This window comes from Crocuta crocuta, unplaced genomic scaffold (genome assembly GCF_008692635.1).
Source record: "Crocuta crocuta isolate KB4526 unplaced genomic scaffold, BGI_CrCroc_1.0 scaffold116, whole genome shotgun sequence".
NCBI classification, from domain to species: Eukaryota; Metazoa; Chordata; class Mammalia; order Carnivora; family Hyaenidae; genus Crocuta; species Crocuta crocuta.
In genome coordinates, this window is record NW_027531562.1 from 2,881,042 (window position 1) to 2,898,833 (window position 17,792).

The 17,792-nt window shown below is 35.3% G+C and overlaps 1 protein-coding gene across 7 annotated transcripts in view; it reads left to right on the forward strand.

Moving 5' to 3' along the window:
- Positions 1–17,792, forward strand: part of HEATR5A (HEAT repeat containing 5A) — a 112,347-nt gene that overhangs the window by 53,440 nt on the left and 41,115 nt on the right. For 5 of the 7 annotated variants that reach the window (XM_077772708.1, XM_077772710.1, XM_077772712.1 and 2 more), the window contains 6 exons: positions 2,263–2,368; positions 3,220–3,410; positions 8,872–9,031; positions 12,081–12,270; positions 13,346–13,515; positions 16,039–16,065. In XM_077772708.1, coding sequence (XP_077628834.1) covers positions 2,263–2,368; positions 3,220–3,410; positions 8,872–9,031; positions 12,081–12,270; positions 13,346–13,515; positions 16,039–16,065 — 844 coding nt within the window. The remainder of the gene's footprint in view (positions 1–2,262; positions 2,369–3,219; positions 3,411–8,871; positions 9,032–12,080; positions 12,271–13,345; positions 13,516–16,038; positions 16,066–17,792) is intronic. The other 2 variants (XM_077772711.1, XM_077772714.1) reach the window with 1 other exon arrangement.

Genomic DNA, 17,792 nt, shown 5'->3' on the forward strand with positions numbered 1-17,792 from the left:
ATTCTTAGTAATTTCAGTATGATATAATTCCATTGATAACAGATAATGAGGATATGATCTAATAATGACATTTTAAGTTTTTAAATTTGTGAGTTTGACCATATGGTTATCCAGTGGAGGGGCAGAGAGAGAGGGAGACATAGAACTCAAAGCAGGCTCCAGGCTCTGAGCTGTCAGCACAGAGCCCAATGTGGGACTCAAATTACGAACTGTGAGATCATGAGCTGAGCTGAAGTTGGATGCTTAACTGAGCCACCCAGGCTCCCTAGAAGCAGTGTTTTTATTTTTAAACCTTGGAAATAAAAGTGTAAAATTGGGGTGGTTTAGTTTTTGCTTACCTGTCTTTAATCTCATCATAAGGATTTAAAAGCCCTGTGGTGCTTCTATGTGGAATCTAAAAAATAAAACAGAACAAAACAGAAACACATTCATAAATACTGAGAATAGAGGCACCTGGGTGACTCAGTTGATTACCCATCTGACTCTTGATTTTGGCTCAAGTCATGATCTCTCGGTTTGTAAGATTGAACCCCGCATCCTGCTTGGGTTTCTCTCCCTCTCTCTATTTCTCTCTCTCCCTCTCTTTCTTTTTCTCTCTCCCCCCCAACTCTCCTGTTTGTGTTCTCTCTGTTTAAATTAATAAATGAACTTCAAATGCATACAGATATACTGAGGACAAACTGATGATAGCCACAGGGGAGGGAATGGCACAGGATGGGCAAAAATAGGTGAAGGGATTAAGAGCTCTGAACTTCCAGTTATAAAATAAGTAAAGCATGGGAACAAAAATAAAGCATAGGGAATATAGTCAGTAATATTGTAATAATTTTGTATGGTGACAGATGGTAACCAGACTTACTGTGGTAATTACTTCATAATGTATATGAATGTTAAATCACTTTGTTACACGCTGAAATTAATACATCATATGTCAACTGTACTTTCAATTTAAAAATAGCAAATAAAATAAAGAAAAACTCTGTGCTGTAAGGGCATCTAAAACAATTCACAGAAGCTACATAAATAGCTAATGGACACATTCAACCCCAGACCCAAAAATGTATATTTCCATCATAGTTAGAATTGTGAAAATTAGAAAATGGCTCTCTCCATCAGGAGAATGATTGAGCAAATTGTAATGCATGTACATAGTAAAATTTGACTTCATGAAAGTTCCCAAAGAATAAGAATGATTTGACAAGTCCTAAGGAGGTAATGTTAAATGAGAAATACAAGACTTAAAATTATTTTAATATATAGTATGATCCCAAGTACATTTTTAAAGTATAGTGGGGGGTGAAAGGGCTGTGTTAGTTGTCATTAACTATAGATGACATAAGTTGGTGCTACCTTTGAAATGAAGCAATGTATTTTAATCTAATTAAGTCCTATTAAGAACAAAAAGGTTATTACAGGTAACTTATTTTTGAGAGAGAAAGAGAAAGAGCACATGCAAGAATGAATCTTAAGCAGGCTCCACACACAGTGTGGAGTTGGGTTGCAGGGCTCCATTCCAGGACCCAGGGACCATGACCTGAGCTGATATCAAGGGTCAGATGCTCAGCTGCAGGTAACTTTTAAGATATCTGTTATTTAGGGGCACCTGGCTGGCATGGTGAGTAGAGCATGCAGCTCTTGATCTTGGGATTATGGATTTGAGCCCATGTTGGGCATAGAGTTTACTTAAATAAAGAAAAGAAAAAGATTATCCTTTGTTTAGAAAATAGTGAGATGGCAGAATTTTCCCAGGTAAATAGTTACTAAGTGATACTTCTGTTTTTTTGGTTTTTTGGTTTTTTTTTTTACATGATAATGCTTTTCCCCCTGGGCACCTGGATGGGTCAGTTGATTAAGCATAGGGCTTCCCCTCAGGTCAGGACCTTGCAGTTCGTGACTTTGGGCTATCTGCTGTCAGCACAGTCTGCTTCAGATCCTCTGTCCCCTCTCTGCCCCTTCCCCTTAGCACATACTGCCGTGCACTCTCTCAAAAATAAATAAACACTTAAAAACCATAATAATAATGCTTCTCCCCCACTGTCAGAATGACACATAACCAAAATATATTTGTATTTTTTATGATATATTTTCTTTTCCTAAAATGTTTAAGAGTGTACATCAATAGTTTATCTCATTTTAGCAGTTCCCACAAAATAATGCAACAAAACAAATTAGCAGTAAATACTCAGATGTGCCCTTTGGCTTACTTAATTAACAAACCTCCTGTCTTAACTATTTGCTATTAAATCTTGTTTCTGATTTTAGGCTTCTTATACTGGAACAACTTTTGGACAGTATAAAGCACACAAAAGGAGCTCGTCAACAAGTAGTTCAGTTACATGTTGTTTCTTCACTGTCTAGTTTCTTGAAGGTAATTCTGTTTGTTTGTTTTTAAATTCAGATGTTTGCTTGATTTTTTTTTTCCTAAGTATGTTCAACTAAGTACGTTGAGGAAGGTGTCTTTAAAGAACTGCTACTCATTTTTTCTCCCTTTTTTCTTAATCTCCTGATGAAAATGTTTCAGTATTTGTAATTCCTCTTTTACTTTTTCTCTGTGTAAAAGTTGTTGGTTAGAATTTAACCTATCATCTTGGCTTAGAGCCATGCTTTAACCTACTCAGCCTAAAAAACCTAGATCTGGGATTGGCAGACTATGACATCTGGGCCAAATCTGGCTTGTTGTTACATTTATGACTTAAATGTTTCTAACTAAAATATAATATGCTTCATTGGTTATTTTATGGAAATTGCTGTTGCTGTTCTTCTGAATACATATATACTATCGTGACAAATAACTGTTTGCCTAGAAGTCTAAAATTATGAAGAATTTTCTAGGGTGCCTGGATGTCTCAGTTGGTTAAGCATCTGACTTCAGTTCAGGTCATGATCTCACCATTCTTGGGTTGAGCCCCGTATCAGGCTCTGTGCTGACAGTTTGGAGCCTGGAGCCTGCATCAGATTCTGTGTGTCTTTCTCTCTGCCCCTCCCCCACTCATGTTCACTCACTCTCTCTCTCTCTCAAGAATAATTGAACATTAAAAAAATTTTTTTTAATTCTGAAGAACTTTCTGTGAAAAATCAAATTATATATGCGTCTGTGTGTATGTTTATGTTTATAGTAATCCAAGTATGAACATGTTTGGTCAGCCAGAATATACATTCCAAACTGGATTAGAAAATTTATTACAGTTGTAAATTTAAATTGTTCTTTACATATTTCAGTACTTAGCTGGTTCCAAGGGAAATTTGGGTCCAGAAGAAATGAGAAGAACTGCCGTGGCATTGGTGATGGGAGCCCTAGAAAGTCCCAACCCCCTCTTGAGATGCGCTGCTGCAGAGGCATGGGCTAGATTAGCCCAAGTGGTTGATGATGGAGCTTTTACTGCTGCGTTAGCTCAAGTTAGCTTTGACAAGTAAGTGAATTCCTTATTTAATACTCAGAGACTATATGTCAAAACTGGGTATAGCTTGTTGATTTTTTGGAACTAGTGAAATTTCATTCTGGGAATTACTCAAAAAAATTGATAAATATGGATACTTTGATATGAAGGAGAGCCTCCCCTTTGCTCATCTTGGAATATAAAACTATTATTTGGCTTTAGTTTTTAGATAATAAGAGAAAGATCACTATGTGAGTGGTATAATTGGCCATCGGTAGAATGGACTACAAACTAAGAAACGTATGGAATTTTATCATGTAAAATATAGATAATAGGTAGTAATAACAATCTGCTGGAAAGAGTAAAGGCTGTAGGTTTTCATCATCAGGAAACAAACTATGTTTTCATTTTTGCTAGCTCTGAGATCATGACCAGAAAGCACATCTCTCAGCTCATTTACCTCTATTTCAAATAGACGGTTATTAATACTGCACTACCTGCTTAACAATGTTAAGGTAAATGCGATAATAAATATCAAAGTAATAAGAAAAAATCAAACCAATACAAATAAAAGTTCAGGGTTATATTAGTAACATAGGTATATAAAGTTATATTCATAGTGGTAGTAGTATGCAAGTAGCACTTTCACCTTCCAGTCTGCTGAATATGTGTGTCTGATTTGGTCAAGAGCTTGAAGTTTAAAGTTAGATTACTAATGGGGCACCTGGGTGGCTTAGTCGGTTAAGTGTCCGACTTTCGCTCGGGTCATGATCTCACGGTTCGTGGGTTCAAGCCCTGCGTCGGGCTCTGTGCTGACTGCCAGCTCAGAGCCTGGAGGCTTTTTCAGAGTCTGTGACACCCTCTGTCTCTGACCCTCCCCTGCTCATGCTGTCTCTCTTTCTCTCTCTCTCCTAGAAATAAAACATTAAAAAAAATAATAAAAAAAAAAGTTAGATTACTAACTTGGTTCAAATTCTATTCTTCCATGTAATAGTTGGTTACTTTGTTAAGAGTTACTTTGGATATCATTTTGTTTTCATCTATAAAAAATAACTGATCATACTATAAATCTCAAAGTTGTTGGGAAGACTAAATGTAGGGACGCCTGGGTAGCGCAGTTGATTAAGCATCTGACTCTTGATTTCAGCTCAGGTCATGATTCCAGAGTTGTGGGATCAAGCCCCCTGTCAGGCTTTGCACTGACAGCACCCTTCCCCTACTTGCTCACATGCATGCATACTCTTTCTCTTTCTCTCTCTCTCTCTCTTAAAAATAAATCAATAGATAAATAAATTTTTTAGAAGGGCTAAACATAGAGCTGGCTAGCTCATTCAGAGGAGCATGTGGCTCTTGATCTTGGGGTTGTGAGTTCAGGCCCCATGTTGGGTATAGAGATTTCTTAAATATTTTTTAAATAAATAAAGGACTAAATGTATAACACTTAAATTAGCAGATAATACATAATAAAACTAGTAAGTATTTATTTTTCTTGTTATATTGAATTTTAAAATCAAAGTTCTTTTTTTTTTTTTTTTTTTTNGAGACATAGCACACATGTGCAGGGAAAGGGCAGAGAGAGGAAGAGAGAGTATCCTAAGCAGGCTCCATGCTGTCAGCACAGAACCAAACATGGGAATCAGTCTCCCAAACCATAAGATCGTGACTTCAGCCAAAATAAAGAATCAGAGTCTTTTTTTTTTTCTTTTCTGAGAGAGAGAGAGACAGCGTGAGCAAGGGAGGGTCAGAGAGAGAGAGAGACACAGAATCTGAAACAGCCTCCAGGCTCTGAGCTGGCTGTCAGCACAGATCCCGATGCGGGGCTTGAACCCACGAACCGTGAGATCATGACCTGAGCCGAAGTCAGACGCTCAACCGACTAAGCCACACAGGTGCTCCAAGAATCAGAGTCTTAACTGACTGAGCCACCCAGGTACCCTGAAACTCTTTATATGGAAATAAAGTGTCTCAGCAATGTGCATTTTATTTATTTATTTATTTATTTTTTAAATGTTTTATTTATTTTTGAGAGAGAGAGATAGCATAAGCAAGGAAGGGTCAGAGAGAGGGAGACATAGAATCCGAAGCAGGCTCCAGGCTCTGAGCTAGCTGTCAGCACAGAGCCCGACGCGGGGCTTGAACCTATGAACCGTGAGGTCATGACCTGAGCCGAAATCGGACACTTAACTGACTGAGCCACCCAGGCGCCCGCAATGTGCATTTTAAAATGCAACTTAATGATGCTCTCAACAAAGTGGGCATGGAAAGAACATACCTCAGTATTAAAAAGGCCACATGTGACAAACTGACAGCTGACATACACAATGGTAAAAAGGTAAAAGCTTTTGCTCTAAGATAAGAAACAAACAAGGATGCCCACTCTCCACTCTTTTCACCTTAGTTTTGGAAGTCTTAGCCACACAATTAGACAAGGAAAAAAAAGTAAGAGGCATCCAGATTGGAAAGAAGAAGAAAGACGGTCACTGTTTGCAGATGACATGACACTGTACAGAAAAAACTCTAAAGACTCAAAAACTATTAGAATTAAATGTATTCACTAAAGTCAGAGTATACAAAACTAACATATAGAAATCAGTTTCTATACAGTAATAACGAGTTGCCAGTAAGAGATTAAGAAACAAACCCAATTACTATTGTCAGTAAAAATAAAATACCTAAGAATAAATGTAACCAAGGAAGTGAATGACCTGTACCCTGAAAACTGTAAGACATTGTTGAAAGAAATTGAAAATAACACAAATAAATGAAAAGATATACCATACTCCCCAAGGATGATCTGCAAATTCATGAAGCATTCCATATATGTGCATTTATACACACACACACACCATGCTCATGGATTGTAAGATTTACTTTGTTAAGATATCCATACTACCCAAAGCAGTCAACAGATTCAGTGCAATCCCTATCAAAATACCAATGACATTTTTCATAGTACTAAAACAAAAAAATCCTGAAATTTGTATGGAGCTGCAAAAGATCCCAAATAGCCAAAGCAGTCTTAAGAAAGAACAAACCTGGAGGTTTGCTCCCTGATATCAAACTGTACTACAAAGCTATAGTAATTAAAACAGTATGTTACTGACACAAAAACAAATACACAGATCAGCATGATGGAATAGAGAGCCCTAGAAATAAACCCGTGCCTATATAGCCAATTATAAGAAAAGACAATAATGTTTAATAAGTGGTGTTGGGAAAACAAGATAGCTACATTCAAAAAATTGAAACTGGACCACTATCTTACATTGTTTACAAAAATAAATTCAAAGTGGATGAAAGACTTGAAGTAAAACCTAAAATCATAAAACTCCTAGAAGAAAACATTAGTCTTAACAATATTTGGGGGGAAGAAGATCAGTTTCCTCAGGAAATCTCAATAAAAGCTAAAATAAACAAATGGAATTACATTATACTAAGAAGTTTTTGTACAATGAAGGGAACCATCAACAAAAAAAAGGGAATCTAATAAATGGAGGAAGATATTTGCAAATCATATATTCAGTAAGAGGTTAATATCTAAAATATATAAAGGACTTCTACAATTTAATGTTGAAAAACAACCTGATTTAAAAATGGGGGGGCGCCTGGGTGGCTTAGTCGGTTAAGTGTCCAGCTTTCGCTTAGGTCATGATCTCGCGGTTCGTGGGTTCGGGCCCCGCGTCAGGCTATGTGCTGACTGCCAGCTCAGAGCCTGGAGCCTGTTTCAGTCTGTGACTCCCTCTCTCTCTGACCCTCCCCTGCTCACGCTGTGTCTCTCTCTCTCTCCTAGAAATAAATAAAACATTTAAAAAATATATTTAAAAAAAAAAATGGGCAAGAGGACTTGATTAAACTTTTTCCCAAAGAAGGCATACAGATGGCCAATAGGCACATCAAGAGATTCTCAATATGATTAATCATAAGGAACATGCAAATCAAAACCACATTGAGATTTCACCTCACACTTGTCTAATTGGCTAGTAGCCAAAAGACGGTAACAGGTGTTGAGGATATGCAGAAAAGGGAACCTTGATACACTGTTGATGGGAATAGATTGGTACAATCACTATGGAAAATAGTATAGAAGTTCCTCAAAAAATTAAAAATAGAAATACCACACAATCCAGCAATTCCGCTTCTGGGTAATTATTCAAAGGAAATGAAGACATCAATTCAAAGAACTATCTGCAGGCTGCCTGGGTGGCTCAGTTGATTGAGTGCCTGACTTTAGCTCAGGTCATGATCTGGTGGTCTGTGGGTTTGAGCCCCACATCGGGCTCTGTGCTGACAGCTCCAAGCGTGGAGCCTGCTTTGGATTCTGTGTCTCCCTTTCCCCCTCCCCTCCCTGCTCATGTTCTCTCTCTCTCTCACTCTCTCTCTCTGTCTCAAAAATAAATAAATGTTAAAAAAAAATCATGCTATACAAAGAGCTATATGCAAGTCTGTGTTCATTGCGGCATTATTTACAATAGCCAAAATATGAAAGCAACCTGTGTCTATTAATAAATGAATGGATAAAGAAGATTGGTGTGTGTGTTTGTAATATTACTCAGGTATTAAAAAGATAGAAATCTTGCCATTTGCAACAACATGGATGGACCTAGAGGATATTATGCTCAGTGAAATAAGACCAAGAAAGACCAGTACCATATGATTTCACTTGTGAAAAGAAAAGAATAAACAAATTAAATCATAGATACAGGAAATAAACTCTTGGTGACAAGAAGCAGGGGAAAAGGGACAAATAGGTGAAGGGAATTAAGAGGTCCGGATTTCCAGTTATAAAATAAATAAGTCATGGGGTTCTAATGTATAACATATAGAATATAGTCAATAATATTGATGAAAATGTGTACAGTAACACACGGTAACTAGACTTATTGTGATCATTTCATAGTGTATCAAAATGTCAAATCACTACAATGTATGCTTGAAACTAATAGGGTTTTGTATGTTGGTTATACTTCAACTTTTAAAAAGTAACTTAACAAGGGCACCTAGGTGGCTTACTCGTTAAGCGTCCAACTTCGGCTCAGGTCATGATTTCACGGTTTGTGGGTTCAAGCCCTGCGTCAGGCTCTGTACTGGCAGCTAGCTCAGAGCCTGGAGCCTGTTTCAGATTCTATGTCTCCCTCTCTCTCTGGCCCTCCCCTGCTCACACTGTCTCTCTCTCTCAGAAATAAATTAAAAAAAAAATAACATTAAAAAAAAGTAACAACAATAAAGTAATAATGCTTGTTTTATGAATTTAGTGTGTGTATCTCTGAAAAATATTGAAATTATTCATACTTAAATCTTTAATAATATGAAGACATTTTTATTTAAAATGTTTTTCTTTTTAAGATATATTTCAGGTTATTTCAAAAATGTTTTTATCAGTAACAGTAAATATATTTTTGAATTTTGCAGCTATTCATACAAAAAGTTTTACCTAAGTGACAATGTACGTACATTAGTTTTGTTCAGTGGTTATTATTTATTTCCATAATTACAGACTGAAATCAGCAAGGGATGTGGTTACCAGAACAGGATACTCATTGGCTTTGGGATCCTTACACAGATACTTAGGAGGAATAAGTTCTTCTCAACATTTGAATTCTTGTGTTGGAATCCTTTACGCTTTGTCTCAGGACAGTACTTCTCCTGATGTGCAGGTAAATACTCCATGTGATACCTTCTTGAAATTCATGATTTGTAGATAATGAAGATTAGGTTTTTATAAGCCACTGGTAATTTGTAAATAATGCACATGCGCGCATACACACACACACACACACACACACACACAGAGTAAATGTCCAAGCCATTGTTAACCTGGATGGATTTTTCAAATCCAAGTCTTACTTAAATCTTACTGTCATTACTTTGCACTCACAGTTTCTAAAGTCAAATTCTTTTTCTGAAGATAGATCTTCCTTCCATCTTAATTATATTACCATTTTGGACAGCTTAATGGGTACCAAGCATTGTATTATATTCTTCATTGTATTCTGTATAATACATTCTTCTAAGAATGTATTAACATATGTAAGCCTCACAGTAATCTAGGGTGTATATTCCCCTTATACAAAAAGAAAACTGGAGCTTAAAGAAGCTAAGTAACATGCTCACAGCTGAAAGCTAAAAAATCATCTAATCAGTTCAAGAACACAAGTCATGAGCTCCAAACCCATGCTCTTAATCATAATATTGTACACATCTTACCCACTTCAGTTAAAATCATTCTCTTGATATCTTTTTTTAAATTTTTTTTTTAATGTTTTATTTATTTCTAGGAGAGAGAGAGAGAGAGACAGCGTGAGCAGGGGAGGGTCAGAGAGAGAGGGAGTGACAGACTGAAACAGGCTCCAGGCTCTGAGCTGGCAGTCAGCACAGAGCCCGACGCGGGGCTTGAACCCACGAACCGCGAGATCATGACCTAAGCGAAAGTCGGATGCTTAACCGACTAAGCCACCCAGGCGCCCCCATTCTCTTGATATCTTAATCAAATCTTGAATGACTGTTACTCTTCCTGTTCTTTTACTCTCCTTCTCTGTCCCCCTTGTGTATTCTTAATTACTATAGTAATATTTTTAGGTTCTTTTCAACGCCCTAGATATGAAGCCACATTTGTTTTCCTGAAAGACTTTCATCTTGCTACTTCCCCATCAGAAAGCAGGGGAAACTGCTTATTGCTTCCTAAATCACCTTCTCATCCAAGTCCTATCACCTGACCCAGGAACCTCATCTATTACCCCAAAGTACTGACTTCTCTTATAACTGACCTGCCTGTTCTCATCCCACTCATGCCGTTCTCATATCTGCATTTATATTTTCCTATTGCCTTTTCCCTTCTATTCCTATCTGATAATCCAAATTTTCTAGCATTCTGAAATCCAATTTAACCACCACCTTGTCAGATTTCAACATCCCTAATCCGCGGTTAGCTTTCCTTCTTTGAATTACTACCATATTACTAACAGTCTCTTTATCATCATTATCATCCAGTAGTTGATTGATTTAACTTATAAGGTGTTCCATTCTTTCATCCTCCTTTGCTTCTCTTTTATTATATTTCTCTTCTTCCCCTTCAAGAAGTCTCTTGTGAATGCAGTTATATTTATATTGAATATTTTTTTTCAGTTGATTAATTTAAATGCTTTTAGTGGCTTCCAGTGTCATTAAATCTGACTCTTCTTGATTACTGCTATGTCTCACATAACAGTTTATTTTTGTAGAATGTATAGTACTATAAGCTTTCTTATACATTCATTGATAAGAGGGATAAAACTTTCAGAATTTCCTAATGGGAAGAATTTTTATATACTTCAAACATACATAGAAGTAAAGTGTATACAATAAGGAATCTGTTATACCCATCAACTATCTGACTGCTTGGTTATCAGTATATGACCAGTCTTATTTCATTCCTTCATTCATTCATTGTTGGCTTAAAAAACAGAAATTTGTTTTCTCATGATTCTGGAGGCTGGAAGTCCAAGATCAGAGTGTCAGCCAGTTTGGTTTCTTCTGAGCCCTCTTTCCTAGGCTTGCAGTTGGTCACCTTCTCATTGTGTCTTCACATGGTTTTTGCTTTGTACATGCACATCTCTAGCATCACTCTGCCCAAATTTTATCTCTTAGAAGGACACTAGTCACATTGGATTAGGGCTTGCTCTAATAGCCTCATTTTAACTTCTTTAAAGGCCCTGTCTCCAAAGACAACCTTATTCTGAGGTACAGGTAGACTCTTGTTTTATTTAAACCAGCGTTGACAGACATATTTTAAGAGCCGTATAGTAAATTATGTACACATTACATGTCATACAGTCTCTGTCAGCTGCTCAATTCTGCCACTGTAGCAATAGCAACCGTAAATAATATGTAAATGAATGAGCACGACTGTGTTTCAGTAAAGCTTTTATTTATAAAAACGTGGCAGGGCAGATTTGTCTCAAAGGCATTTTGGTTATTTAATATATAAATATTTATATATACATTATATACACTTATTTTATACATGTATTTGTTTTTCTATGTTTATAAAAGTGCACTTATCATAAGTGTGCACCTCTGTGAATAAAGTATACAAACTAAATGCACCATGTAACCAGCACCTAGATCAGGAAATAGAACATTATCAATACCCCAAATGCTCTCTGCGTGTTCTCTTCTAGTTACTACTTGTCCTACCAAGGATAACCACTATCCTAATTTGCAACATCATATATTAATTTTGCCTGCTTTTATACTTTATATCATTGGAATCATGTGGTATGTACTTTTTTATGTCTGGCTTTCTTCAACATTATGTTCAAGAGACTTGTGCATATTACTGCATGTAATTGTAAATCTTGTTGAATCTTTTAAAAACTTGAATTTTTGTTCTCCACATAGATTAAACAAAAAATGCTTTTCAGTAAACTAGATTTAGTTCAAGTTCTTAGTAAAAGAACCAGACATTATCATGGAATTCTTAGTGCTGAGATGAATTTAAGATTACCATTTGAAATTAGATGATTATCTGTCAGGGTTTTTTACTGGATATTTGAAAGAAATTTTTTATAAACATTATATTTCCTGTTTCTCTTTACAGATTAGTTATGATAGCACACAAATACTATACTTTGTTGTTACTTTATCACTTCCAAAGAACAATACATTGTGTTTTATATTTCTTAATGCCGCTGTAGCGTTTTAAATTGTTCTTCTCTGTCTTCACAGACCTGGGCACTACATTCACTATCACTGATAATTGATTCTGCTGGCCCACTCTATCATATGCATGTGGAACCCACGCTTTCTCTTATTATAATGTTATTGTTAAATGTGCCTCCTACTCATGCTGAAGTTCACCAAAGTCTTGGTCGCTGTTTGAATGCCCTTATTACTACATTGGGTCCAGAACTACAGGGTATGCATAACTCATTTTGTGATGTTTTGATTTAAAAATATACATGTGAAAATGAATTCATTTCTTATTACTGACTCAAATACTTATCAGTGAAGTAAAGTTTAGCAGGATTCTATGCAAATACATGGGCAGAATGTTGAGTCACCTCAGGAAAAGATTTTGACTCCTGCATGCTGACATAAAAAAAAAATAACATAAAAAGTAGGAAGTTTAATGTAAGCTCCACCACTTTTTTTTTAAATTTGTTTATTTATTCTTGACAAAGAGAGAGAGAAAACCCCAAGCAGGCTCCGTGATTTCAGTGCAAAGCTCAGCACATGGCTCAGTCTCACGAACCTTGAAATCATGACCTGAGCCAAAATCAAGAGTCAGGTGTTTAACTGACTGTGCCACTGAGACTCCCCATTCCACCACTAGTTAATTGGGTGACCTTTGGAAAATCTTTGTCCTTGGTCCTTGGTTTCCTTCTCTATCAAATGGGGGAAAAGTTGAAAAGCCTTTATGATTGGCACCTAGTAGGTGATCAGTATATTTTGTGAAATGCCATTTTGTCTGATTTCTCTTACCTTGAAAAGTATCATATTAGAAAGATTAGTTATATTTTTAATATGCTTTCCCTAACAATTAAAGTGATAGATATCAAGTGGAATAGTGTAAAGAATAAAGAACTCTTCTCTTCTAAGAAGTAAATGACTAAGTCCCCAAACTCAGATAAACTGAACTTTTCAACTGTAAAGTCCATAAATGATTTTAATATTTGAAAGAAACTCAACTAATTTAAGCAAGGCTAAGTTCATTAGCCATTTTTAAGTTCACTTTTTGTGAAATTTTGGTATGGCCTACAGATAGGCTTAGGTTCTTATTTGCCTGATGATTTGTTTTGACATAAATTTTTCAGAGTAGGAATAACTAATATAACCCAAAAATCTGTCACCTAGTTTATCCCTGTTTTTGTAGAAGAAATTTACTTCACAGATCCTTAAGTTTAAACTTGGTTAAAATAAATAAATAGTATATGTTTAAAGAGGAGTGATTTCATAGACCAATTATTCAAAGATTTCTGCTTTCATTTTAGGTAATAGTACTTCCATTTCCACCTTAAGGACTACCTGTCTTTTGGGTTGTGCAGTGATGCAAGATAACCCAGACTGCCTTGTTCAAGCTCAGGCCATCTCTTGCCTTCAGCAGCTTCATATGTTCGCTCCAAGACATGTCAACCTGTCTAGCTTGGTCAGCTGCCTCTGTGTGAGTATAAAATTATAAGTGAGTCCTTACATTGGAAACTTAGATTTATTTTTAAAATTCTCTAGTCTGTGTACAATAACTGTTTTCTCTCAGTTCTAGTTTTTTTAGGGGGTAGGGCCAAATTTCATATAATCACATCTCAAACCTCTCATATATTGATTCAGTTTTGTTCTGTTAATGTTGAACTTACCATATGGAATGTTTATTCGTTAGTCAGTAAACATATATTGGGTGCTTAAATGTCCTGGGTACTGTATAAATGCAAAAATGTATGTGACAATGTCTTTTTTTTTTCTTTCCTTTGTTCCAAATAATTATATATATAAAGTTCTCTCCACCCTAGATGGGCAGATAACATTTTTCCTTAATATTCTAGTGGCATATGCATCAATATCTGGGTAATAATAATATGTTTAATAAATAATGCAAGATGAATGCTAAAAGTTCTGATAAAATGATTCATAATCATCAATGGTTTTAAGATTTACCTTGAGTATCAGCAGTTTCTATCTAGACTTGCCTTAAAAATTGTGTCACATTTGGAATAAAAACTTGACACCATTGCTTTTATACTTTCTGCCCCTAAAATGTTTACAACACACTCCCATTAGTAACATGACAGTTGAGAATCATTACTTTAGACAGACCTTTCATTTACAAGCTAAAGGCAGGATATGCAGCATTTTAGACCTTGAAAGAACTTGAGATGTCATTAAAACCAATCTTTTCAATAAAAAAGATAAACCAAGGACCAAAAAGTCAAATAATTTGTCCCAGGTAACATATCTAGATGTAGTGGCAGCTCTAAGTCTAGAATCCAGGTTTCTTTTTGTGTGTGGTTTTTTTTTTTTTTTTTTTAAATTTTTTCTAATGTTTATTTTTGAAAAAGAGACAGAGTATGAGCAGGGAAGGGGCAGAGAGAGAGGGAGACACAGAATCTAAAGTAGGCCTCAGTCTCCAGGCTGTCAGCACAGGACTCAGTGTTGGGATAGAACTCACGAACGGTGAGATCATGACCTGAGCTGAAGTCAGACGCTCAACCAACTGAGCCACCCACGCACCCCTAGAATCCAGGTTTCTGATCTCCTTGTTCAGTTTCTATTTCTTTATTTCTCACTGGCTTTGTAGTTTTGATTAAGGCACATGTCTTAGGCACTTAATAACCACTCAATATATAGTAGTTTTTATTTTCTTAACATATAACTTAAATATACATTATGTTATTCTTCATAGTGATTTTTGTAGTCACAGTTATGTAAGACTCTTAAAAAGAGGATGTGACTGACTTTTCTGATAGAAATTTGGTTCCTGTCTGGGTTAAATACATATTATAGAAAATAGCACTTACTGGAAAAGGGATTTTATCTTTACTACTCAATGACTTTTCCCTAGGAATATTCTCTATTCAAAGAACCATCCTCAAAATCAATTATTGAAAAATAGCCACTCTTCTGCAAGTTGGTCAGACTTTCACTGTCCATTATATTAAGTTTATTGAGAAATAAAGAGCAAAACTTGCTACTAACTTTCAATGAATTAGAACTGATGAAATTTGTTACTCTTATTTTCCTAGCCCGAGAAAGCTTAAATATAAAGAATAGAGATTACTATTGGGTGTTTCTTTTAAGAATATTCAGAGCAGTTGAGAAAATCAAAATTAATAATTAACAAATCTTATTCATGTTACCCCTAATATTTAAGTAGAAAAATGATTTTTTTCTTATCCAGAAATCATTTAAAAATTGCTATTACTATAGTTTATTAATTTCATCTTTTTTAGTAAGCTTTTTTTCTAAATTTATTAGATTGAATTTATTAAATTTAGAGTATTTCCTATAGTAAGAAAATTGCTTTTGCTTTCCTGTTTAACAACTTTATGATCAGATTTTCTTTTATACAAAGAATTTAATTATTTAACATGAAGTGTTTTCATATTAATTGAAACTCCCTGAATATTCAGAAAGTATTTCATCTTTAAGAAAGACTCTTACTGAAAGGGTTTTCTTCTAAATGCATGCCTTTTAACTTCCATTCTGAACTTGGTCTTAGCTACACTAGCAATTCTGAATACTCTCAATTTTAAAAGTTGGCTTCCAAGAATAAAAAAAATCTGTAATTAACTTGTGATGAAGTAAACCATTAACTTTGTCCCTTGCTGGACACCTGTTGATATGAATGCAATCCAGATCACTCTTTTAACACTCTGTTTAATCTGGCTTTGTTACTGAGGCTTAATGAGAGGTTCCAAAGGAAAACCTAATTACATAAATGTACATTTTTAAGTTATTGTGTATTTTATGTCTTTACATCTTGAGTTGACTATTTCCAAGATCTTAGCTCAACTCCTATTTTAAGTTAGAAAATGAAGTATTCATGGCATATTTTTAAAGTTGAAGCTAAGCCAGTTTGAATGATAGATCTATCAACATTTATATTTTAATGCTTAGCTGACTGTTGTCAAAGTCATCCTAGTATTTATCTTTTGGTTTTGTCATGACCAGTCTGTCATTTGTTTTTGTGCAGGAGATCTTGTTGGATAATTCTGTGTTGGTAGGTCCCTCACCCTCAATTCCTAACTTTTTTTGAGGTTTGCAGTGCTGTTTCTTTGTGGCGTTACTTTGGTTGTAGATGTTCTTGTTTTCCCCTGCATCTCTTTGTTTAAGCTAACCATTAATGCAAAGTCCAGTATGTGTAGCATGTTACATGGTGTTTATTTAATACCAGTGTAAACAGATCCTCCCTAACCTTCTCCAGCCAGTGCCTTCATTCCTTGCACTTAATTTTGCATCATTTTGATTTAATATATTCATTTCAGAAAGGAATTATAATTACGGTTTGACTTAATTTCTATATTTTGCCTGCTTGGTTTGTTTGCCGTAACTCTATTTCTCTTCCCAATATAAATGCTGGAGAATGACATGGAGATATTAAATGTTCTGTTTTGCTTTGTGTGACCGCCTTCAATTTTTTTTCTACCAAACAAGTAAAGAGTACTATTATAAGCATGCTTTCTCTAAAAGACTGTTTGACCAGCCTGAATAAATGCTGCACTTGCCTTGTATTACAAGCTTGTAAAACTCCAGTGAAATAACTAGTAGATTCATGAACTTTTCTTTAAAATTGCCTTGTAGAATGCTTTTTTGCCATTGTTGTAAAATACAGCCATAAACTTGGGCATGAATAAACTTAATCTTTTTACATTTTAGCTCCTTTATTATCCTAGGTACTAGTTTCTAATGGTGGCTCTTTAACATGATTGGAATGACATTAACTTGAGACTTTGTGAATGGCATTCCCCTTTTGACTTTTGAGTTCATGATATGTCTTGAGGGTATAATAAAAGATATTTATAAAGCCATTCCCATCTGTGTGTTTCACTGATGATATATTCACAAACCTGTTCTGCCTTTGGCTTCTGATAAAATTTAGGGTTTCACTCTCTTTGCATGTATTTTTTATGTGTCAAACACCAGCTGTCACCACCTACTCTTTTTCTCAGAATTTATCCTCTCCTCTTGTAAACAAAGTTACCTACCTCAGTCCTGTTTTTTCCCACATACACTATATCTAAATAAAGATCACTGTAAGAAATATGCCTTTTTTCCTCAAATTTTGCTTGGAAAATCAACAGTGTAAAACACATATTCATTGTCATAAGCCACACTTTACTGGTCTTTGTTTTCACAGTTAGAAAAAAATAAATTTCAAAATCTCTAGACTTTATTTTACTTATGAATCACTTAGAAAGAATTTGTATCCAGAAACTTTTGACTTTTTTGGTTGTTCATTTAAGGTATATCACAGTCATATCATTTACCTTCAGTAGACACAACCTGTTGAGGTTTACATTGTTCAGATACTTCTAAGAAAAATATGTGGAGGGAGTCTGTCATTTTGAGCAGAAATACTCTATATCTCTAAGATACATACACATCTATGTACCTGTATGTATGTCCATATAGACAAGTAGATATACATATATGTAAACCTGTTGTCTATAATGTGTTCTCTAGAGAGCATTTTTGGTGAATATGTTTCCTGAGTAAAACTCTTTTCTGCCTTTATTTGAAAATGCATTTACTTACTTTGGCATCTGACTAAAATACTAGAGACTTTTAATAATAGTTAGTAACTAACATTTTTTGAGCACTTACTTTTGCCAGACACTATGCTAAGCCCTTTTGCATGTTTCTCTGTGTTAACTTTGCAGCAGCCCCATAAGATCAGGGTAGCATTATTTCCATTTTACAAATAAGGAAACTAAGCCACGGAGAGGT